Source organism: Equus asinus, chromosome 15, assembly GCF_041296235.1.
Source record: "Equus asinus isolate D_3611 breed Donkey chromosome 15, EquAss-T2T_v2, whole genome shotgun sequence".
Lineage (NCBI taxonomy): Eukaryota > Metazoa > Chordata > Mammalia > Perissodactyla > Equidae > Equus > Equus asinus.
Window position 1 is genome coordinate 35,133,679 of NC_091804.1, and position 24,322 is coordinate 35,158,000.

At 45.7% G+C, this 24,322-nt stretch overlaps 1 protein-coding gene across 1 annotated transcript in view; it reads right to left on the bottom strand.

The window, feature by feature from the left end:
• The window catches only part of RIMS4 (regulating synaptic membrane exocytosis 4), a 62,151-nt gene extending 60,260 nt beyond the window's left edge, over positions 1-1,891 (bottom strand). Inside the window, exon 1 of the mRNA XM_044748251.2 lies at positions 1,557-1,891. Within this exon, the coding sequence (XP_044604186.1) occupies positions 1,557-1,653 (97 nt within the window). The 5' untranslated portion in view covers positions 1,654-1,891. The remainder of the gene's footprint in view (positions 1-1,556) is intronic.
• Between the last annotated feature and the right edge of the window lie 22,431 nt (positions 1,892-24,322).

The following is a 24,322-nucleotide window of genomic DNA, read 5'->3' on the forward strand; positions in this document are numbered from 1 at the left end:
ATCTCCAGGTCAACAGCAGGACAAGGCTGTCTGGGTTGTGCCTCAAACACCCCCATTCATTCACTTAGCCAACAAATTCTTCTGGAGAATCTTCTCCACTTTTCCCCACCTGCCTCCTGCTCCAACAGGAAGACGTGGAGTCACCCACTGCTCCATCCCATGGCTTATCAGATAACTGGGTGACCAGAGAAGGGTCCCTGCAGGCAGGGAGTCTTAAGCAGGGCCCATGAATCCCCTAAAACTGTGGACAAAATTCTACAGATGGCGTATATGTGTATTTTTTGAGAGAGAGAGTCCATATCTTCACTAAGTTCTCAAAAGTGTCCATGAAACCCTTTTACTCCACCCCATCACATACATTCTTCTCCCTTTGGACCCCACGTTGAATTCAAGTACTCTCAGATTTTCAGCTTACAAAACACTTTTAACTCCACCCTTGTGTCTGAGATACTGTCATCCCATTTTGCAGATGAGGATCTGGCGGCTAGGGGTGGCATGACTTGCCCAAGGTCATAGCTAACAAGTGGAGAAGCAAGACTGGACCTGATTCTCAGTCCCAATCTGGCACTCTTTGGGGAACTCTCCCCCAAACCCTCTAGCTACCCCACCTGTTGGTGGATTCGCTTCCTTACCACAGAAGCAGAACCGGAGCCCTCCTGCTTCCCCTGCCTGGTCCCAAGGCCCAAGGAGCAGGTTCCCCTACATTTCCCCGCCCCTCGGGCTCTGGCTGAGGTTGAGCGCAGGCCTGGGAGCCTGAGATTAGGGCCGCTGGATGGTGGCCGGGTTCAGCCCACCCGGAAGGGCTACTCCAGGGACGAGAGCAGGAGAAGCAGGGGCACACTCCTGAGGGCGCGCAGGTACAGAGTTGGCGCCGCCCTACGCCGCCCTCGGGACGAGCCGGAAGGAAAGGCCCTCACTTGGCCAGTCCCCCCGCGGTCCGCCCCAGTCCGAAAAGAACCAGCAGTTCGGAGCCCCCGCCTCTGGAGGAAGGAGAGGAGAGACAAATGGGGGCGCCCAAAGCCTTGGGCGCAAGGCGGGGGTCTTGGGCAGGGAGCCTCTGGATGCAGCCAAGACAAAGATGGAGAAGTAAGGTCTGCGCGCCAGCTTCAATGGCGGGGGGTGGGGGGGTGGGGGGGGAGGTGGGGGGCGCGTTGGAGCCCCAGGGGTGAGGCAGCCAAAGTCCCGGGGGTTGGCGAGTGGGCACATACAGGAGGCTCGGGGAGGGTGGCAGGTCGGATCCAGGGGCATCCAGTAGGCGTAGGTGAATAGGGAGAGCTGGGTGCAGGCGACCCAAAGGGCCCACCTGCGGAAAAGGGGTGAATGCAGATAATCTAGGGGTCCCTGGGGGCGGTGGGAGGCTAAAAGACACCACATCCTAGAGACCCTGGGGCCCCGTGGGTGGCGAAGGAGACTCTGGGGGGGGGGGGCGCATCCCCGAGAGGGGCTGGGGGTGGGGAGGAGAGAGTGGCCACCTCTAAGGGCGCACGGGTCGGAGAGGGGGCCTCCGGATCGGGCTCCCGGGACACCCCCAGGGGCCGGGGGCGGGCCGCGCTCACCCGCGTCCTCGTCGTCGAAGGAGTTCATGCACGGGAAGTAGATGGCCAGCGCCTCGAAGGAGGCGGACAGGCTGAGGCGGCTCTGCGAGCGCTCCATGCCGGCGCCGGCGCCGGGAGCCTCGGCCGCGGCGGCCGCGGCGGGCGGCTTGGGCAGCTTGGCCGCCCCATTCTTCACGCGGAGTACGGCGCGCGGCGTGGTGGCGGCGGCCCGGGGCCAGGCCGGGGATCCGCGGCGGGGCTGGCCGGCGAGCGGGCGGCGGGCGACGGCGGGCGGCGCGCGGAGCCCGGGGCGCGCTGTGCTCCCGGCGGCGGTGGCGGTGGCGGTGGCGGTGGCGGCGGCGCAGCGCGCTCTGGCCCGCGGCGCCCCCCGCCGGCCGCGCGGGGCGGGCTCGGAGCCTCCGCTGCAGCCAATCGGCACCGCCGGGGGAGGGGGCGCCGCGCCGGGCCGCGAGAACCGGGAGGGCGCGGGCCGGGGCCCTTGCCGCCGCCCCCAGCCCGCAGGTGGGCGCGCCCGGGAGGAGCGGCAGGCTGTGGCCCCGTGGCCCGTGGCCCTGCCCCCGACTCTGCCCCAACCCCCACACTCAGCCCTGAGACTCGCCCCGGATGTACGCGTCCAGCCACCGATGGAGACAGGCCTCGCCCGGGGTTCAGACACGCTGGGAAGGAACACAGAGCGACCGGCACACGCCCCTCTGCGCTCAGCCTTCCGCACAGAGACCCTCCGATTCGCCCGTGAACCCACAGAGGCGCTCAAACAGGCACCCACATGAATGCATTCGCTGTGCAAGGTACACCACAGACACCCTCACACTCCTACACACCCGGGGAGATTCAACCACAGGCTCGCTCACTCTGAGACACGCATGGAAAGACTCTGACAAACACCGTCAAACTCACACCCAGTCACCCTCGGACACAGACCCTAAAGAGAGCCGCTCAGACATGCTCACACGGAGACCTAGCCACACAGACACAGTCACTCCCAGTGATGGATACGTTCTGATGCTCAGAAACCCTCAGACACACGGAGTCTGAGACACACTCCGCCAGGCTCACACACTCCCGCACAGATACTCCCACATATATACCCCCAGGGACCCACACACCCAGCCTCAGACACTCAGAGGCCCCAGGATGAACACAATCAGAAACTTGCACCCCATTCTCTCACCTTGACCCAGGGCCCGAGGTCCCCATCCAGTTGGGCCCCAGATGTCTAACCTCTCCCAGTTGCTTGCACACCCTCTTTATGAAGCAGCCTGTGCAGACGGCAAAAGTCAATCCCAGCTGTGGCACTGTTCCTCTGCGTGGCCTAGGACAAAACCCTTTACTTCACCTACCTGTCTCCTCCTCTGTACCATGGGGATGGGAACCCTCCATTTTGGATGGTTGTGAGGAGTAAGATAACATGTGTATTAGTTTTCTATTGCTGCGTAACAAACTCAGAGTCTTAAAAACAACACCCATTCTTTAGTTTGCAATTCTGTCAAAAGTCAGAAGTCTGAGCAGGCTCCACTGGGTTCTCTGCTTAGGGCCTCACAAGAAATTGGCTAGACAGGGCTCTTATCTGGCAGCTCTGGAGACGAATCCGCTTCCAAGCTCATTCAGTTGTAGGCAGTATTCGGTTTCCTTGTGGCTGTAGGACTGAGGCCCCCGTTTCCTTACTGGCCATTGGCTGGACGTTGCTCTGAGCTCCTAGAAGCAGCTCTCTGGTTTTTGCTCCTGGCCTCCTCCGTCTTCAAGGTCAGCATGGGGGTGTCAAACACTTCTCATTCTTTTGCATCTCTCAAACTTCCTTTCTGCTTACTGGCCTCAGAAAACTCTCTGCTCTTAAAGGGCTTGTGTGATTAGACTAAGTCCACCTGGATAATCTCTCTTTGTCATATAATGTGACCGTCACAGTAATGGTATCTCATCATATTCACCCTCACTCAAACTAGGGGATTACCCCAGGGTGAGGATCTTTGGGGTTATTCTTACAATTCTGCCCACCATAATATGTAAAACACCTAGCATGCTGCCTGGCACAGGTGGGTGCTCCTGATCCCTCTGCCCTTCCCAGGAACCAGACCTAGACCTCGGAAGCAGCCTGGTGTGCTGACTAAGAGTCATCCCCCCAATTGTCCCCATCTAGGTAATTGGCAGCTCCATTTTTTCCTGTTGTTCAGGTCATAAATCTTGGAGTTGTCTTTGACTCCTCTCTCTCACATACCACATCCAATCCATCAGCAATTCCTATCAATTCTACACCCAAAATGTATCAAGAATCTGACCACTTTTCCCCACTCCCACTGTTACCACCCTGAGCCAAGCTCCCAGCGTCTCTCACGAGGAGTCTTGAAGCAGCCACCTCTCTGGTCTTCGTGCTTCTGCCCTTGGCCCCTACAGCTTGTCTGCACCCAGCAGCCGGAGGGGTCCTGTGAAAACTGAAGTCACAGGCTGCCACTCTTCTGCCCCAACCCTCCTATGGCTCTCATCTCACTCGGGGTTGAAGTCCGTCCTACAAGATCCTAACTCCTTTGGCTCTGCCATCTCTCTACCTTACCTCTTCCCACACCCCTGGCTCACTTGGCTCCAGACCCACCATTCTGAACTTGCTGTTCCCTCTGCCTGAAACACTTGTCCCACCAGAGAGCTTTGTGGCTCACTCTCACAGGTCTCTGTAAGAAGCCTGGCTACCCTGAGTCAGCCATGCTGGAGAGGCCACAGTAGGCCTAGCTGAGCTCCCAGCCGACAGCCAGCATCAACTACTAGGCATGTGAGTGAGCCATCTTGGTTGTCCAACTTTGATGCAGGTCCAGCCAATGTCTGATGACAATGGCGTGAGAGACTGCAAGCAAGATCTGCTCAGTGGAGCCCTTTCCAAACTCCTGATCCACAGAATAAATGGTTATTGCTTGCCAGCACTAGGTTTGGGGATGATATTTTATGCCACAATAGAATAGTGACCTTGAGCAAGTGAATTAACTTCTCCTGGGCCTCAGTTTCTTCAATTGTAAAATGGGGCCCATACTTCACACTGTGTGTGTCATCATCGAGTGAGTAATAAACGTGGAGTTCTTAGAAGAGAGCCCAAGCATAGGGAGCGCTCTGCGAGTGTGAGCTCCTACTACTCAGGGCGAGATGACCCCGTCTGTCAGAGGCAGACATCCAGAGCTGGAAGGAGTCTGAAAGATCATCCAACTCCTGCAACTGGGAGAGAGGGAAACTGAGGCCCAGAAAGCACAAGGGACTGCCCAAAGCTGCAAGGCACATTGGGGCTAGAGCTGTTGCCAGGATAGAAGCCTCCTGCCATGGGCCAGTGCACTTCCTACTGTACTCCAGGTTGCCTGCTCACCTGGCAAAAGTGACAGGAGGACCCCGGAGGATTAATGCAGATGACGCTGACAGTGTCGAGGAGGGAAGGCAGTGGAGGAAAGAGGATCCGGCCTCTGGCCAAGAATAAAGGTAGTGGCCTCCTGGTGTGATCTCTCCTTTCTTGGTTAGCTCATGCCTAAAATTCCACCAGTAGGGTTTGGGCCTGTAAGCTTAAGCCTTTGATCCCTTGTACATATCCAATTTCCCCATGAAAATCTAAGTTGTCTGCTGCTTGCACCTGACTATGAATAATGTGTTCTAAGGTCAAGTTTGATGGTAGACGGATGCTTGAGACATGGATGGGGGGAGTGGGGAGTCCAGAAAGGATAGGAAATCAGAGCCAAACTTCTCAGTTTGGAGATGGAAGATGCCAAGGGCTAGCCGGCTCAGTGGACTGGAGTTGAAGTACCGCCTGCCTTGTCCTTATCTTAGCTGTGTGACCTTGGGCAGGTCCCCTCAGGGTTCTCATCAAAAAACGAGTTTAATTAACACTCACTTTGCAAAGATTAGATGTATGTGTAGTGCCTGGCGTCGAGTAGCTGCTTATTAGATACATTCATTGAGTAAGTTCCGAGCGTCCACCTTGCGCCTGTCTGTCACTGTATCCGGCTCTAAGGACACAGGGATGAATAAAACAGATCTAGTCCCTGACTTCACGGAGTTTATAGTCTGGCAACATTAAATAATTATGCCAATAATTATTCAATTATATCATTGTATCATAGTTTCATTATAATAATTTTAATTACAATGGTGAAGTGTCATAAAAGATGTATATATCTCTATATACTTATAGTGCAAGTGTGTGTGGGGGATCTAACCCAGCCTGAGGGGATCTAGGAAGGCTCCCCGGGAGAGGTGACATTTAACCTGAAAATGGCACCTACTCTGTGCCTAGACTTTCTTGGCCCTGAGGATACATCAGTAAATGAAAGACTCACTGCCCTCACATTTGCATTTTAAAATAATCCCTGGGGCTGCTCTGGGAGGAATGGATTGGAGTGAATTCAGAGGGTTGGCTTCCCGTTCTCTTCAGATAAGTCCTGATTTGGACCCAAACCGCACTGACTGTTTTTAAAATGGGAAAGGCAGAGGAAGCTGAGAAAGAATGCTCCAGTGGAAAGATGAGGTGGAGGAGATGGGGGGACCTTGGGTCCCGAGGCCAGAGGGAAGGCTGTGGTCGGGGACTTGGGTGGGAGGTGGCAGGGGCCCCGAGGGTGAGGAGTGGGTAGGAAGGGCTGAGCCTGAGAAGGTTTCAGAGATAACCTGAGCACGGTTAAGAGACAGGATGCACAGGTGAGGATTGGGAAGGGAAAGGAGGGACAGAGGCATTGCCGAGCACTGGAGCACCAAGAGAAGACGAAGCACGTGGACGGAACCCCTCCTCTTCAGCATCTCTCCTCTAAGACAAAGCGCCGAGGCAAGTGGCCCCTAAATTTTGCATATTTAGCAAGACTCAGCTGAGTGCCTTTCTAGAGAAGGTGAGAGGTGGCTGGAAGGTAGCTAAACCTCGCAAGGCCCTGTTTGCCGCTGTGTCAGAGAGGCTGATCCTGTCTGTGTTCCACCTGCTGGGGTAGGGGTGTGTGTGTGTTTGTGTGTCTGTGTGTGTCTGTCTGTAAAACATCTCTGTTTATGTATGTATGTCTCTAAATAGATGGGCATTTCAGCATGTCTGTGTCCTTGTCCGTGAATGACTTTGTCTCTAAGCATGTCCTTGCAAGGTGTCCTTCCTTGTGTTAAGTGAGTCCAGTCTGGCTTTAAATGCAACATATACCCTGGTCCTTGTACGTACTGATGTGTGTATGCGTGTGTGAGAGACACAAAGACAGAGACAGAGACAGAAGAGAACATTCATCCATTCTCTGTGCGCATGACCCATGTGTCCCCATCTTTGTGGGTCTGCATCTGCTTGAGTATGTGCTGGTCGGTGTCTTCTATTGATAACGTGTCCTTCTCTGTGTCTGCCTTACCTCTGAGTGTATCAGTGTCTGCTTGTGTGTAAGTTTGTAACTGGGTTGTGTTGGTTATATTTGTGTTTCAATGCAAGATTTCTATTCTTGTCCATGTGTGTGTCTGTCTCTCTGCGTCCCGGTTGCTGTGAATTTATCCTTAGTTGTGCGTGAATGCTTCAGCGTGTGAACCTGTTCATGGAGACTGGTGACCTGAGAGGAGACTCTTATATTTTCTTAGATTAATCTTTGCCTTCAAGTGGCTAATACATGACTGAGCAGACGGGGAGTGAGATATTAAGATCTTTTATTAACTCGAAGTCCTCTAACCAACTACCTAACCATTAATTTATTCTTCTATCCATCCACCCAGCTATTCCTCTTAATTGCACTGACATCTACTAGCTATGTTTTTATCTCTCTCATGCAAATTACTGAATTTCTCTGTGTCTCAGAGTTCTCATTTGTAGAATGGCGATGATTGAGATATCTACCTGATAGGGCTGGGACTGTTGGGGGCGGGGGGCAGGATTAAGTGAGATATTGCATATGAAACACTTAGCACATTGCATAGTACACAGTAAGTGCTTACTATATTAACTATTATCATCACTGTGGTAGCTGGTATATTTCAGCAAATTCTCATCAGCACTTTACTAAAGTCCTCCCCTGAGCTAGCAGCTGGTGAGGTCCTACCTATAGCAGAGACCATTAAATGTCTCTGCCACCACGTTCTTGTGTGATCTTGAATAAAGCCTGTGTCTTCTAAGCACTCACAGAATGGGTAGAACCCCCTTGCCCCACCTCCCTTATGGAGATTCTAAATGCACCTGAACTTTAGAAAGTGCAGAGAGCTGTGCACAGTTATGTAGCAGGCCAGGGGACACCCCAAAGCCTCAGAACAGCATCTCAGGGCCTCTGCTGGGTCGTCTGGAGGGTCATGCAGAGCTGGAACAAAGCCAGGACACATTGCCACTGCAGGGTCCAGTCCACCATCTCCTGCTGCCTCCTTCCTACCATTTCCAGTCACTGTTGTCCCTCTGGGAAAGCACCTAATGTGCTCTCATAGCAGGGAGCAAGCATGTGGGGGGACGGGAAGCAAAGGGGGCAGGAACACACCTGCTTCACTTCTCTATGAAGAGCACCTTCACTTACTATGTGGTGAGGGGCCTATGGTTAAAAAAACAGAAGAAAGGGGAAAAAAGAGCTGGGAGGGGGTGTGATTTCTGCCTGATAAACCATCACTTTGGACCAGAGAGAGAGAGAAGGAAGGAGACAAAGAGTAGAAAAAGAGACAGGTACACAGCAAGACGGAGACAAAGGGACAAAGAATGAAAGAGCAGAGGCGGAAACAAGAGAGAAGGAGGGAGACTTGGAGACAGGAAGACAGAGGGAATGAAGTCAGCCTTTATGGAAGACCTGGTTTGGGTTTCCCAGAAGCAAGGCTTTACCTGTTGCAGCCCCTGCATCAAAAGCTGCCCCTCTTCTTGGGTCATCCTCAACCAACGCACATACACACCATGCACACACACACACCATGCGCACACACACACACACACACACACAAAAATAAAAACAGAGGAAGAGGAGGAGATGGAGGAGGAGGAAGAGGCAGGGGCTTTGAGAGGTAAAGGCAGATTCTGGCCATAGGAACCTCCTGTATGACCTTAGGCAATGCCAAACCACATCCTATTTGGGTCTCAGTTTCTTATTTGGAAAGTAAGCTCACAGACCTCATTCAGTGACATCAAGGCTAAATGGGATAATGCATGTAAAAAGAGTTTTAGAAATAATGAGGAAAATTGGAAAAGAACCTTTGGAACTAGACAAGCCAATTTTACAGTTCATAAGGAAAAATAAACATGTAAAAATTGTCAAGAAAATGCAGAGTTGGGAAAAGTAGGGAAGAATAATGAGAGATAATAAGCCCTATCAGATAGTAAAATATTATAAAACTATAGTAAGTTTTTTAAAGGCTAAAAAAGATGCATTTCCTTAATATATAAAGAGCTTTTACAAAACAATATAAAAGGCCATCACTCCAATAGGAAATATAGAGAGGATATAAACAGACAGTCTACAGAAAAAGAAATAAAAATGACATATAAATGGCAAAGATCTCAGCATCTCTCACTTAAGGGAATGTCAATTGAAACAAAAATGAGCCATTATTTTCCACCCGTCAGTCAACCAAGAAGAAATTGCTTGACAATAAACTGTATGGGAGAGGGAGCCAGGAAATAGATACAGTTAAACATTGTTGGTGGAAGTATATAATAATTGATAGAAACTCTTTGGAGATTACTTTGTTAGTATCTATCAAAATATTTAAATCCACAAACCACTTAACTTAGCAATTCACCATTTAACTCAGAAATTCCATTTCTACAAGTTTGTCTATAGATAGACTTGTACATATGCACATATCTAATATATACAAGAGATTTTTGTTGCAGCATAGTTATAATAACAAGAGACTGAAAACAAGCAAAATGCCCATCAAATAAACTATGGTACATCCATACAGAAGAATTCTACAGTCATTAAAAAGAAAACAAAGTAGATTCATATGCACTGAAATCCTAGATATATAATTAAATGAAAAAGCAAAGTCTGAGCAGTATCTACAGTATGATTCCATCTGTGTCCAATTACATATACATACTTAAGTATATATCTTTGAACAGACGTACAAATTTCAGGAGTGGTATCTGGAAAGCTATTAATGTCGATTTCCTCTGGGAAGTAAGACAGAAAACTTTCAGGAGGGAGTCACTGTCTCTTGCTTTATGCCCTTCTCTATGATGTGAAATTTTTTTTTTACCATGATCATGTACTATTTTGAATAAAATAATTTAAGTACATTTCTCACCTGAAAAGGCTCACCATCAATGTTTAGCAAATCACTAAAATCTAAATGTGTTACTTGGACCAGGGTGACACACTAACTTCCTGTTATCTGTGACTCCAGCAACGTGGTTTAGGTTCAGAATCATAACCAGTTGGTGACAGATTGAAAGCAGGATGAGCAGACCCCCGTGGGACCACCCTCAGGGCTGGAGGCTGCTTCCACGCGCAGTCTCCCGGGAGAGGGGAAGTAGGCTAGGGTGCCCAAATTAACCACCTGCTGTTTCCCAGGCCCTCGCCTCCTCTCCTGAGCTGAGGGAGGCCCTGGCTGGGTATGGATGGTGGGCTCTTCTTTCCAGGACCCTAACTCTTTTCTACTGCACCCCTCCCCCCACCAGGCAACCTAATGTCTGGACCTGTCCTTTGTTGGCACCTAGACCCAAGGAAGGAGAGAACTAAGCTCTAGAAGCCTAGAGCAGGATTAGGATTTGCTCTGCCACAAGTTTGTGGTGTGACCCTGGAGAAGCCATTCTCTCCCTCTGGGCCTCAACTTCCCCATCTGTAAAAAGGGGGGTGGGATGGGATGATCACTAAAGGTCCTCCCAGCTCTGACATCTTACTCAGTCTAATTTGGTTTGAATGCTTCTTCCACCTCTGGGACTGACTCCCTTGGGTTGGATAGTCACGGGTTCGAAACTAAGCTCTGAAATTAACTACCTTCCAGAAGTCACAAGCTGTGTAACCTTGGGCAAGCCGCTTCACCTCTCTGAGGTTTTGTTTGCTCGTTTGTAAAACAAGGAGAATAATAATACACCTCATAGGGTGGTTGCCACATAGTACTAGTTCAAACAACACGAGCAATCACCAATTGTCCTCCCCCTCCTCCTCCTCCTCCTCCTCCTCCTCCTTCTTCTTCCTCCTCCTCCTCCGGCTTCTTCTTCACCCTCCAGAGCCTCACTTAGACCTGTTCCCCTCAGAAGTAGCCCCAGTTACGGATCTTTCCCATCCTGCCTCCCACTCTACACTCAACAGCTCTCCTGCTGCAGGCAGGGATCAGTCAGCATAAAACCTAACACTTCCTGCTGAATGCATATGAAATCACACATGGGTTGACGTGTGGCCCCTGTCCAACACCCGAGCGTATTATGATTAATTAACAAAGACTGAGCATCCGAGATGGTCAGGAAAGGCTGGTGGGCATAAAGGATTTTTGGTCAGCGGCTTCTTGGAATTCATCTGGGCTTCATTTGCAATGTATTTTCCAAGAGTGATCTCTTCCCTCGAGATACTGTGACAAGCCCTTAAGATTCAGGGAAGGCGTGCATAAAGAAAACTTTTGGTGTCAGATAAATTATGCTATATGGGTAGGCCCTGGTCTCATCTGCATATGCAATTGTCCCCACTGAGAAGCAGCGGGATATTCCTCCACCTCTCTCTATCGCCACCCCCACATACCCATGCCAACCTGGTACCAAGAGAGTGGGCTCTCTCTCCTTGCTGTGCCATGTGCCCCTCTGTAACCATGGCATTCATGTCCCTTCGGGCCTCAGTTTCCCCATCTTTACAAAATGGGCAGTTTCCAAACTGCTTTCCCATCCACGATTTCACTTCATAATTGTAGCAATCATTACTCATGAAATAAGTATGTGAGGCATAGCAGGCATGAAAGTCCATTTACTTGGGATCAGAGTAATATGGGCTTCACAGCATGAGTCGGAAAGTGTTCCTTCTTCCTCTGGTTACAACACATTTACCGTGTCCTTGACATTTATGTTAATGGAATCATGTATTATTTAATTTTCTTTCTAATTTCTTTTTCTCATCATGAAGTGTGTGAGATTCATCCATATTGTAGCACATAATTCTAAATCATTCTCTTTTATGGCTGTATAGTATCCCATTACATGAAAAGACCACAATTTATTCATCTCTTCTACTATTTGACGGATATTTGGGTTGTTTCCGGTTTATGACTATTATAAATGAACTACTATATAACTATGACCTACTATTACTACTATGAACATTTTTATACCTTTTTTTGGTGAATAATACATGCGCTCCTCTCTCTTGGATATTAACCTACAAGTCAAAATTACTGAATAATTGTATGTTTACCTTTAATGGGTACTTCTAAACAGTTTCCAAAGTCGTTATATCAATTTACACTCTCATCAGCAATATATGAGAGTTCTAGTTGCTCCATATCCTTACCAACTTTGTGTTGTTAGTCTTTTTACATTTTAATTATTCTGGTGGATGTGTGGTGGTATCTCTTTGTAGGTTTTAGTTTTCATGTTTACATCCATGATGCATCTTAAATTATTTTAATGTATGATGCAAGATAAAGAGGTTTCTTTTTTTCCACATAAATATCCAATTGATCTAATACCATTTATTGAAAAGGCAAATCTTTCCCCATTGTGGCTCCTTTTGTTGTCAATCCAGGGACTATATGGTGTGTTTATGGACTTATATGACTAACATTTTGATGAACTTCTTTCCAGATCTCTTATCATGCAGAAACGTTCCTTCACTTTTAAACAAACAAGATCAGGTTTTGACACCTTTTATAAATTATTCATGATTATATGGACATATTTTAGTATCAATAAATATGCATGGTGGTCCATCATGGGGATGTCTCTATGTCCCTTTAATTTTATCATTACTTTGTTGATGACAGGCTGTACCGAATTTAGAACATAATAAACAACTCTGTCAAGAACATCCACGTATGTACTCATTGCACAGTTGGTCTATTAACTCCTTAGAATTTATTTCTAGAAGTAGCAAAGTAAAATCAAAGGGTATGTGCATATTACACATTGACACTTACTAAAGTTGCCTTTCTGAAATGGATCCTCCACCAGTGTATAAGATTTCAGGGCAGAATTTAAAAGGTCTCATCCCCCAGACCCTGAGCTCCCCAAGACTACTCCTCTTTCCTTTCTTGGCTTTAGTTACCATCTTTATAAAACAGAGTAACTAATTGAGGTGGAGTCTTCTCAGAGTTCTTAGGGTCCCTAATATTTCTATAACTTTTTCTTATAGGAGCTGCTAGACTGGACTTCCCAGCCTCCCTTGTAATTTGAAGGGACCCAAGTGACTGGGATCTGAAAAATGGAATGTAGAAGGAAGTGATACATGACACCTCCAAGTCTGTCCATAAAACCCTGGAGCTTTGGGGCTGGCCCCGTGGCCGAGTGGTTAAGTTCGCGCGCTCCGCTGCAGGCGGCCCAGTGTTTCGTTGGTTCGAATCCTGGGCGCGGACATGGCACTGCTCATCAGACCACGCTGAGGCAGCGTCCCACATGCCACAACTAGAAGAACCCACAACGAAGAATACACAACTATGTACCGGGGGGCTTTGGGGAGAAAAAGGAAAAAATAAAATCTTTAAAAAAAAAAAAAACCCTGGAGCTTTCCCACATCCCACCTGAATGGAGAGGGCTCCCAAACTTAGAGAAGGATGGAGCCAACAAAATAGAAGTTGACTGGGTGACTGAATGACAACATGGAGCAGAGCATGCACACACACACACACACCCATACACACACACACTCATCCAAACTGGACTGTGATGTAAGCAAGAAATAAAATTCTACTGTCTGAAGTCACCGAGATTTCAGACTTGTTTGTTTTGGCAATTAGCCTGCCCTGGCTAATACATTCACTACTAGGTGCTAGTCCTTGAACTGGGAGAAGAAATTAAGTTGGAGCTAAAGGAACCTTGTCTGGGCCATGGGCGATGTCGGGTGAAGAAAGCCAGACTGCCCAGAGAAGCAGGGGAGTGAAAAAGAACTCTGTGGAGATGAGCAGAGAAAACAGAGCTGTGGAAATAGGGAGGAGGCAGCCGTGGTGCCTGACATTTCAGTTTCCAGTTCCACGTCTTCATGAGGTCATCCGAAACACACATGGTGGGTCGCCTGCCCATCGTCCTGTCCCTTCCTCTGTTTTGATTTGGGTAATTCACCCTCCACAACATAGCTGTTCTTCTATGCGACGTGAGCGAAATTTGGGGGAGAGAGGCAAGCAGCCGCTTGGAAATGTTCCCTCACTCTTGAAAAATAGACACATAGGAACATTACCTTTTCCACTGCTGGACGTACACTCATTGCAACCAGGAGGAAAGCTAAATTAGGACAAAGCTGAAACACCGGATGGCAAAGCAGGTAAAACAAAGAACCCAGATCCTTAATGATGTCATTGAACCACCGAATTAACCAACCTTGGAGCTGCCCTACTTAGTGGCTTAGTGTAATTCTCAGCGTATATATTTCGTGTTGTTTAATACATTTTGCTTTGGGATTTTTGTTTTTGTTCTTTGTCACCAAAAGCATCCCAATGGATATACTCACCTGCGTATATTTCCCGCCAATGACTCTTTGACACCCCGCTGCATCCCTTCAATAAAACCCCGTCCTTGTTTTGTTTCTTGAAACCAAGTAACCCCAGACTCCGCCAGAGCTTCTCCAAGCCACCTGTAAAGGTAGATTTTAATGGCAAGTGTCTTTTATTCTGATTCAGGGAAGAAAGGGGCAGACAGGAGAGAGGAATGTGGGTGCAGGCCCCGGACCATGGGAGAAACATCCAGGGGAGAAGTAAGGTCATGGCGGCCGTCTCCCCAGCCTGTACCTCCCAACCAGGCTGACTCTCACACATCACAGAGCCCTTAGATAGTAAATCTTTACTGAGCACCTTGTTTAAGCCGGGCACTGTTCTAGATCCTAAGGAGGACAGAAAACAATGCTCAAACAGGCAAGAACTTCTGTCCTCATGAAGCTGATATTCTAATGGGAGAAACAGACAATAAAGAGAAATAAGTAAAAACTCTAGTGGTCAGATGGCAGTAAGTGCTGTTGAAAAAGAGTATATAAGTCAGAGGAGAACTGGGAGTGTCTGGAGAGGGGTTTGTAATGTTATGCAGCATGGCCAGGGAAGGCATCATGAGGAGATGACATTTGGGGAAAGACCTGAAAGGTGACTCGAGCAGATAACTGGAGAAAGAGTGCCACAGGAAGAGGGAACAGCAAGTGAAAAAGCCCTGAGATGGGAGCGTTCCTGGACTGTTGGGAAAACGGAAAGGAGGCCAGTGTGGCTGGTGAGGATGAATGAAGGGGAAGGTGGTGAGACACGATCTCAGAGAGGTAATCCGGAGGAGAGTAGGGACATGCCATAGGCCTTCTTGATTTGTACAATATTCACAGGCCACGAGTATTATTACTTTGTTACTATTCCTTAAATTGACTTACTTTTTGTTTAGATACATTTATTTGAGATAAAAATTTTGTATCACTGCTGTAAATGAAGAACCAGTATCATTTGCCATAAATGAAAGGGAACCAAAGAAATAAATAGGACAAAACTGAAACTCTATTAAATTCTAGAGAGATACTGTGGGCTGCAGAAGGCTTGAGTCTGAAGTCGGAATCTCATTGATTAAAGGCTGATTGACAGTCTTAGAGAAGCGATGAGACACAGTAGCCCCCAATGGAGACTTTCTCTGTGATGCTATTTAGTGTGATACTATCTAAAACCATCTTGTGTTCCACTAGGAAGGGTCACCAACGGTTCTGGCTTCCCAAAGACAGAGGGTTTTCCCAGGAAGTACTTTCAGTGCTGTAGCTGGGATAGTTAGAGCAAACCAGGATGGTTGGTCATCCTACCACCAGGGGTCCCCATCCTGCCCTTGAGTCTCAGACCATCTCGCTTCAGCTTGTCTTTCTCTAGGTTGCCCTTTTTTGGGGGCTGACTCTAAGATGATTCTTGCCTCCTGGATCAGTGCCCACACACAAGGGCATGAATACTGTTGAGTGTGGGTCCCCTTGAGTGTGAGCTTGACCTGTGATTTGCTTCCAACCAGTAAAATATGATGGGATGTCACTCCCATGATTAGATTACATAAGATGGTGACTTCCACCTTGCTGACATACTCTCTTGCCTTCTCAGCTTGTATGATTGATGAAGCAAGTGGTCATATTGGGGATGCCCAAGCGCAACTTCTTGCCAACAGCCAGCTAGGACTAAGACCCTCAGTCCAAAAGTCCAGAGGGACTGAATGTTGCCAATGACCATGTGAGCTCAGACACAGGTTCTTCCCCTGTCAAGCCTTCAGATGAGACCCCAGCCCTGGCCACACCTTGACTGCAGCCTTGTGAGAGACCTTGAAGCAGAAGACCCAGCTTAGCCATGCCTAGACTCCTGACCTATGGAAAGTGTGAGATAATCAATGTATGGTGTGCATTTTTAAGCAATTGTTTGTGATAATTTGACACTAAGACATTCTTTCTGTCCCAGTGCTTCTCCAGGTCCTGACCATTTGGATGGCTCCCTTATGTACCCTTTAGACTTGAGGCTGTTACATCTGACCTTCAAGGAATCCTGCCCTATCTCATTCTGGCTGCACCCAGCTGAGGCTGACAGTAGCTGAGGTCCCACTTGGTGGACAGGGCTCAGTATCCATACTTGGGGAATCCCTACTCCCAGGCTGACAAACAGGAGAGTGATGGGAAATCAAGGTCTGGAGATGTTGGAGTCCAGGCCACCAGGCGTCTGAAAACTGGCAAGCTGTCTGCAGGAGGGAGGGCTGGGGTCAGGGACAAGACTCAGCACCTTCAACCACTCCCTTCTGGCCAAGCCCCCAAACTGCAGAGTCCCTATAAATCACCACTTCAAGGCCCTCTGTGTTCTAGATCTTTCTTCTCACTCTCCCTGCTTCTGCCCTTGTCCCTCTCCTAGTGTCCCATCCTGATAGTTTCATGCCTAGTTCTCTCTTCTCAGCCTAGTTCCTTCCATTTGACAAAGCATCTGGATAACCTGCTGAATTTTCAAATCAAAATAAATTAATTTTATTACAAAAATAATTTTTGCACATTTTAGAAATGTTAAGAAAAAAATAAGCACAAAGGAAAAATTGAAAGTCATCTTAATCACGTTACCTAAAGATAGCCACTTTAAACCTGATGTGTTTTCTTCCTTTTTTCCTTAGACTATATATCACATAAGCGCATTTTAAATGGTCTCGTACTGTAAGTAGTTTCATGCTTGTGTTTCATTTTTTTCCACTTAGCTTTCTATCATAAACATTTTCCCACAGCAATAAATATACCTCCATGTCACTCTTCTAAATTACTGAATAACATTCCATATTATTTAACTAATTAAATACCGTTTTTTGCTCTCGTGTTAAGGTTTTAAAAAATACTCTTGCAGTTAAATTGCTAACACATCCATGAGACTTCACCGAAAGTGGAGCTGCTGGGTCCCAAGGAAGCATGTTTTAATAAGTCCGGACAAATCTCGCCTAACAATGTTAGGCCGCTCTGCACTCTCCAGGAGCATACAATGTTATTCCCCATTCTCGAAAACCAGCTATTCTCTTTGTGACTTTTTGTTGTTTGCCATCATAAGCCCACAATTTCACAGCTCCCACTCCCCACCACCGCCAGACACCCACTTTGATGTGTCAATTTAGACAATGTATAAATGTAGACAATCCACCCTCGAAACATCTATTTACATATATGTGTATCCACAAATAATATGTAATATTGCCTTGAGAGGGCATTTTTAAAATCTCATGTAAATGCTATTGTGCTATAGCATATTTTATTCTATTGCCCCTTTTTGTTCAATCAATACTGTTTTGCGATCTGTGCTAATTTATGTAACTCTAATTTATTCGTTTTAACTACTGTTTAATTTTTGTCTTCATTTTTTTTTCTTTCTGCTTTTTCTCCCCAAATCCCCCCAGTACATAGTTGTATATTTTAGTTGTGGGTCCTTCTAGTTGTGGCATGTGGGATGCCGCCTCAGTGTGGCCTGATGAGTCGTGCCACGTCTGAGCCCAGGATCTGAACCGGCGAAGCTCTGGGCCGCTGAAGCAGAGCGCGCAAACTTAACCACTCAGCCACGGGGCTGGCCCCTGTCTTCATTTTTAAAATTTATTTTCAGACTGCTATAATGGGTTGCCATCAATTTGCTATTATAAACAATGCTGTGATGAATATCTTCATATGTCTCTCTTTATCTGGGCTAGAGTTTCCATGCAGAAGTGTGATTGCTTGGTGGTGGGGTCAGCAGTGTCTTTCAAACTCTTTTGACTGTGACCCATGATAAGAATACATTTTACATCATAATCTGGTAAGGCCCCCTCCATGCACTCAAGTACGACAAGTTTCGTGAAATATACCCTTCTTATAAGAAAAGTATTGTGATGTGTTTTATTCTATTTAATTCAACTTTCTTTTTTAATGTCGATCACACCTTACTAAATTGATTTTGTAACCTATTAATGAGTCATGACCCACAATTTGAAAAATAATGGATTAAAATATATTCAGTGTCACCAAATAATTTGAAATTACTCTTCTGAATGGCTACACTAATTTACAAGGCATGAGGTTCTCATTTCCCTACATCCTAGCCAGCGCTTGATAGTATCCTTTTTTTTTCCAATTTGATGAATATAAAGCAATATGTCATTATTGTTTTCATTTTTCTGTCTATGGTTACTATTAAGTTGAGTTTCTCTTCACATGCTTATTCACTACTTGAACTCCTCAGACAGTGACTTCGCCTGTTTTTCTATTGGGTTGTCAGATTTTTCCTTGCTAATTTACCACTGAATTTCTTATATAATTCAGATTTTAACCTTTTATTGATTGTTGTTGCAAATATGCTGCAGATACCTTTTCCCAATCTGTTAATCATTCCTGAAATTTGTCTGTGACGTTATTTATTAAACAGAAATCCATCATTCGTTTTCTTTATGGTTTGGACTTTTCATATCTTATTTAAGAAATGCTTCCCTAACTCAATATTATAAAGATTTGCCTTTCAATTCTTTTGTAGCTTCTTAAACCCTCTGAGGTTTTTTTAATATGGTGTGAAATAGGATGTAATTTTATTTTTTTCCATACCGTGGAGCCATTTCCCCCCAAACCAGGAAAATAATCCATCCTTCCCCACTGACTTACGTTGCCACCTCTACCCTACACCAAATATCCATATACATGGGTGTGTTTCCGGGTTCTTCTCTTCTGTTCCATTGGTCTATAGTTCTTGCATTAATAGCACATTTGGAAAAATTAGACTTTATAATATGCCTTAAAATCTGGCAGAGTGAGATTCCCACCTTTGCTTTCATTTTTGAGACTCCTTGTCTTAGCTACTTGTGGAAATTTTTTCTTCCATGCAAATTTTAGTATTGGTTTATCCAATTCTAACATAGTATATTTCTCCATTTATCCAGGAGACAAAAATCTTCTTTAGTAGATTTTCTCTGGCATGCTTGGTTAAGTTAATTTATAGATAATTATTTACTTTCCTTCTCTTTTTCTTTTCTTAAAAAAATATTCTCCAATTTAATAGATGGGAATAGTGTCTTCTATCAGGACGGCCAGATTTTCTATACTCTTCCCTTCATGACCCTGCCTCCTGGATCATCTCTTTGGTAAGGGATGACCCCAAAGATCTCAGAAACCCAGGCTCCTACAAGGACTAGGCAGAACCAGTAAAGTAATAAACAGGTGGGCAGCTGCCAAGAGTGCCAATCTACCCAAGGTGCTAAGCGTCCGTGGGGCTCTAAAATGGCTTTGGAGATGAAATGAGATGGAGAGAATTATACTGGCCTTGATTCCTCTCAAGGATGTTATACCTGTTTAAAGGTGATACTTTGAAAAACTGCTTGGGGTGTTGGGGGAGAGGGGAAGATTCAGACTGTTAACCTGCCTTCTAAGGAAGACAGGTCTGCTGAACTTTGGAGCTCTAGTTTCATTAAGCCTCTTATGCAAGTTTGGGGCCAGAGCGGAATTGCCTGTTGCCACAAGGAGTCTTCCTTCTCAGCTCTTCCTTCATGCATCACCCAGCCTCTCTTCTAAACAAATATTGAACAAACATGTATTTAAGGGGAAAAAGAGACATTGAATTATTAGTTGCTCTGGGCACCTACACATCTCAGGCTGGCAAGGTGTGGGGAAAAGGGATAGTCAGAGAGCAAGGGGTCCTGGCAAGAATGAAGCAGAAGCCCACACCCAGAGGAACCAGGAAATCAGGTAGACCACCAAGGTGGGAACTTGGGAACAGGGACCCTCTTATCGGAACTGCAGCCCATGCCGGATAGAACAGGACTCCTGGAATTGGGTAGTGGTCCAGTTATTGAAACACCAGCACACATCCCAACAGAAAAAATGGCAAAAGACCTGGCCAGGCAAATTCCAAATGAAGAAAAACAAATGGCTGATAGAAAAAAAGAAACAGTCAACCTCTCTAGAAAGCAAAACGATAAGGGATTTTTCCCCCTATCTAATTTGCAAGGTTTCTTTTTTCCACCTGAATCTGATTCTTTCTTTTTTTTTCTCTCTCTCTCTCTCACTTTTTTAATAATGATACTCATCGTTGAGAGAGAGAGTGGTGCAAGGGCACCCTCACGCACAGCTGGTAGCTCTGTGAATTGGCACAGCTTATCTGGAGGGCAATTTGGCAGACTGCATTAAAAACCCTGAAGACAAGCACTCTTTTTGATCCAGCAGTTCTACTTCTAGGAATTTTTCCTAAGGAAATAATTAGAAGTGAACACAAAGATGAATAATAGCAACTTAACATTTTCTGGGTGTTCACTCTATGCCAGGAAACATGCTAAGCACTTTACACTCAACTCATTCAGCCCTGACTGCAACATATGATAAGTATGATCGTGTCCATTTTCAGGTGAGGAAACTGAGGCTCCAAGAGGTGTTGGAAATTGCAAAAGTTCAAGCAACTGGGAAGTGACAGGCTGGGGCTCAAACCTTGATCTCTTTAACTCCAAGACCCACGCTCTGAACCACCTCGCTATACTACCCTCCAGGAAACTGTGTGTAAAAATGATGCTCCACGTAGTGCTGTTTAAAATAGCAAAAGTTCAGAAATATCTTAAATGTGCAAAAAACTGAGGTATAATGAAATAAATCTTGTAGAGTTATATGATAAAATATAAAGCCATTAATAATAACTTGTGAAAGAATAATGACATGGGGAAATATTCATGATATATTAATTGGAAAAAAACATGATGTCAAACAGTTAACGTTCCATCTTAATTTTACAAATGCATATGTGCCATTTTTATGAAGTTCAAAAATAGGAAAGAGTAGTCCACGGTGATCAATATTTGGTGAGGGGCTCATCAGTTGGGAAGTCTGCTGGGTGCTGGAAACGTTCTAGATCTTGATGTGGGTTGTAGTCACGTAGGTATATTCATATATAAAAATTAATCCAGTCGTATAGTTAAAATCTGTGTGCTTTTTATAAGTTTACATAAGTGATATATCACTAAAAAAGAAAAATTCATAAATGCATAGAAAAAGTCCTGAAAAAAAAGAGTAGAAAAATGTAGCAGTGGTTGTTGCTAGGTATAATTTTCATTTTATTCTTTATACTATTCAGTATTTTCTTTTCTGCCTTCTTTTACAATAGGCCTGTATTATCTTTATAATTAGAAAAAAATAACACCAAGTTCATTATTAGAGGAGGGCAGGGGAGGAGAATATGCACGTGAGAACTTGTTGTAGTCAGACCTGGAACTCGGGATGGAGAGAGCTGTTGAAGGGTCTCCAGTCCTGAGTGCCCCCCTGAGGCAGTGGGATGCCACGGTTCCAAGGATGGAGAGAATGGAGGAGAGGAGCCAGTCCTGTTTGGTGGGAAAGCTGAGTAGCCCCTGAGGTGCCCGGGATGGACCAGGAGCAATGCCCCTCAGACAAATTCCTCTGACTCGAACATCCTGCTGGGTGGGTGCCGCACAGGGTCACCCCAGTCGCAGCAACAACTCACTGTTCTGCTGCCAGTGGTCAGATGCCTGTTGCTCAGTGGCAATGACATCAGGCTTCCAGGGAGCACTTAGCTGTCAATCAGAAGCCTTTTCTGGAGACAGTGAGCCATCCGTGCCTCCTCTCTCTTTTAAAGGGACAGCGCCTTCTTGGATAAGGGTTTGGGCCACCTTGACTCTTTCTTTCCACTAGAATCTGACTCCAGGGCAGGGGAGAAATTAAGGAGGTGCACCACAGGTTTCTGTGAGTGCTTCCTGGAATCCTGGCCTGGCTTCGCCCCAACAATGAAATTCTGCCAGCCAAGAGGTGGATCAAAATAAAGAATTTAGGTATAAAGAAGCTCTGGTATATAAGATTACCTGCAAATATTACAATATGCTTAAACATAAAACAGGAAAAAATAACTGAGAATCAGCAGTTCTTCCTTACTAAGAAATACCAGTTTCATTGGGGCCATCAAATGCGCCTAGTAAAATAATTCCACATTTCCTAGCCTCTGTTGCAGCTAGGGGTGCCATATAACACAGTTACAGCCAATGAGATATAGACTAGGAACTTGTGAAAAGCTTTCCTTTCTTGATAGAGTCATTTTCTCCTTCTTTCTGTGTGAAACAAGAACATAATGGCTGGAGCTACAACAGCTGTTTTGCAATCATGAGGAAAACCCCAGGGGCACTGCAGAGAACCCAGTCCTGACATCCTTGAAGCAGTGACACTAGGTGCCTAATGCTTCACTATTTCTTTATCTAAACTACTATCTGTTTAGGTTTTCTGTAAGTCATCACTAAAACCAATCTTTAACTGATTCACCCACCAGTGTAAAAATAATAACGTAACTAATACAAAACAGGAAGTTTGGGGAGGAGAGCTGGGAAAAATTGTAACAGTGCCAATTTCTTTGGGGGAGTTTCATTGGAGGTAATCACCATCTAAAATTGAATTAGATGGTTAAAAACAATGATGGCTGCAACCTCTTGATGTTTTCCAGAGGGATCTTTGAGGGGCTAATATCTCTTTGGGTGGAAAAATAGTTAACTAAAGTTGAGAAATTCTTTCATCTTTACTTTCATTTAAAAAATTCTGTTAAATCCAAGTAAAATAAATGAAATATCTTTCAAAATTTAAGAAGAATGTGATAATATAAAACATTTTTATAAAATTGTTCCTGATTATCTGTATATGTGCACTGTTCATTTCATTTGAATTAGGTGAATGTCAGGCTTTTCTGCTTGCTTTCGTTTTTAAACTTTTAATTTTGAAATGATTGTAGATTTACAGAAGAGTTGCAAAGATAGAACAGAAAGTGCTATCCCATTTACCCTCCACCGAACTTCCTCTAGTGTTTACATCTTACACAAGCAGGGTACATTTATCAAAGTTAAGAAATTTGGGGGGCCAGCCTGGTGGCGCAGTGGTTAAGTTCACACATTCTGCTTCAGCGGCCTTGGGTTCACCAGTTCAGATTTCACCAAGAACACCAAGAAATATGACATGTTAAAGTATGATACTTTAACTCTACTATGGACTTCATTCAGATACTCCAATTTTTCTTTTTCTTTGAGGAAGATTAGCCCTGAACTAACATCCACTTTCAATCCTCCTCTTTTTGGCTGAGGAAGATAGGCCCTGAGCTAAGATCTATGCCCACCTTCCTCTATTTTATATGTGGGATGCCTGCCACAGCATGGCTTGATAATTGGTGAGTATGTCCATGCCCAGGATCCGAACTGGAGAACCCCGGGCTGCCAAAGCAAAGCGGGTGAACTTAACCGCTGTGCCACCGGGCTGGCCCCTAGATTTTCCAGTTTTTCCATGGGTGTCTTATTTCTGTTCCAGTTTCCAAACCAAGGTACCATGTTTCATTTAGAGGCCATGTCTCCTTGGTCTCCTCTGGCCTATGACAATTTCTTGGTCTTTCCTTGGCTTTCCCCGCCTTGACACTTTCAAAAAGTAGTGGTCAGATATTTTGTAGAATATCCTCAATTTTGGCTTGTCTGATGTTTTCTCAAGTTTAGACTGAGGCTATAGTTTTGGGGGAAGAAGACCACAAAAGTGATGTCTCTTCTCATCACGTCATATCAGGGGCACATGACGTCAACATGACTTATCACTGGTGATATTGAGCTTGATCACTTGACTTTTTTACTCTCTTCTTCGTGCTTTTCCATATTGCTCTAATTCCTATAATGAGTATTTGAAAACAGTGAAGCGGAAAGTGCTTCATAAACTGAAGAACTCCGTAAATGTGAGGGTTAAATTTTTTATTAGAGAGAACTGATGTCCAAGACTTGGCTGGAAGAGGGAAGAAAAGTTAAGTATAGCTACACCATCAATGTTTCATTGGTCTGGAGGCTAGCCAGGGTGGCAGGGAAAGATAGAGATGACTTTGGGATTTATGTAACTGCTGGCAGAGCAAAGAATTAGGGGCTCATCCAGATATTTTTAGTATCATATATTTCCCTTTAGCCTACAGCCCAGGGTAAGAATGGAGGCCACTCCACCAGCCTAGTTAGAAATGGCATAACAGAGGAGAGCTGATTCTGCTGGAAAAGCGAGTGGGTATGGAAACTCACAGTGACTAAGCGCCACCTATGTTCCAGTGCTTTGCCTCATTCATTTAATCTTCATGACTCTGTGAGCTAAGTATGATGATCATCTCCATTTTATAGATGGGGAAGTTGAGACTCAGAGCATTGAAGTGACTTGCCCAAAGCCACACGGCCAGTTAACCATCAAATACCTCTCAGGCGATGTGCTGGGTAGGCACAGGAGAGCCACTGTTAGAATCCAGATCTCTGTGAC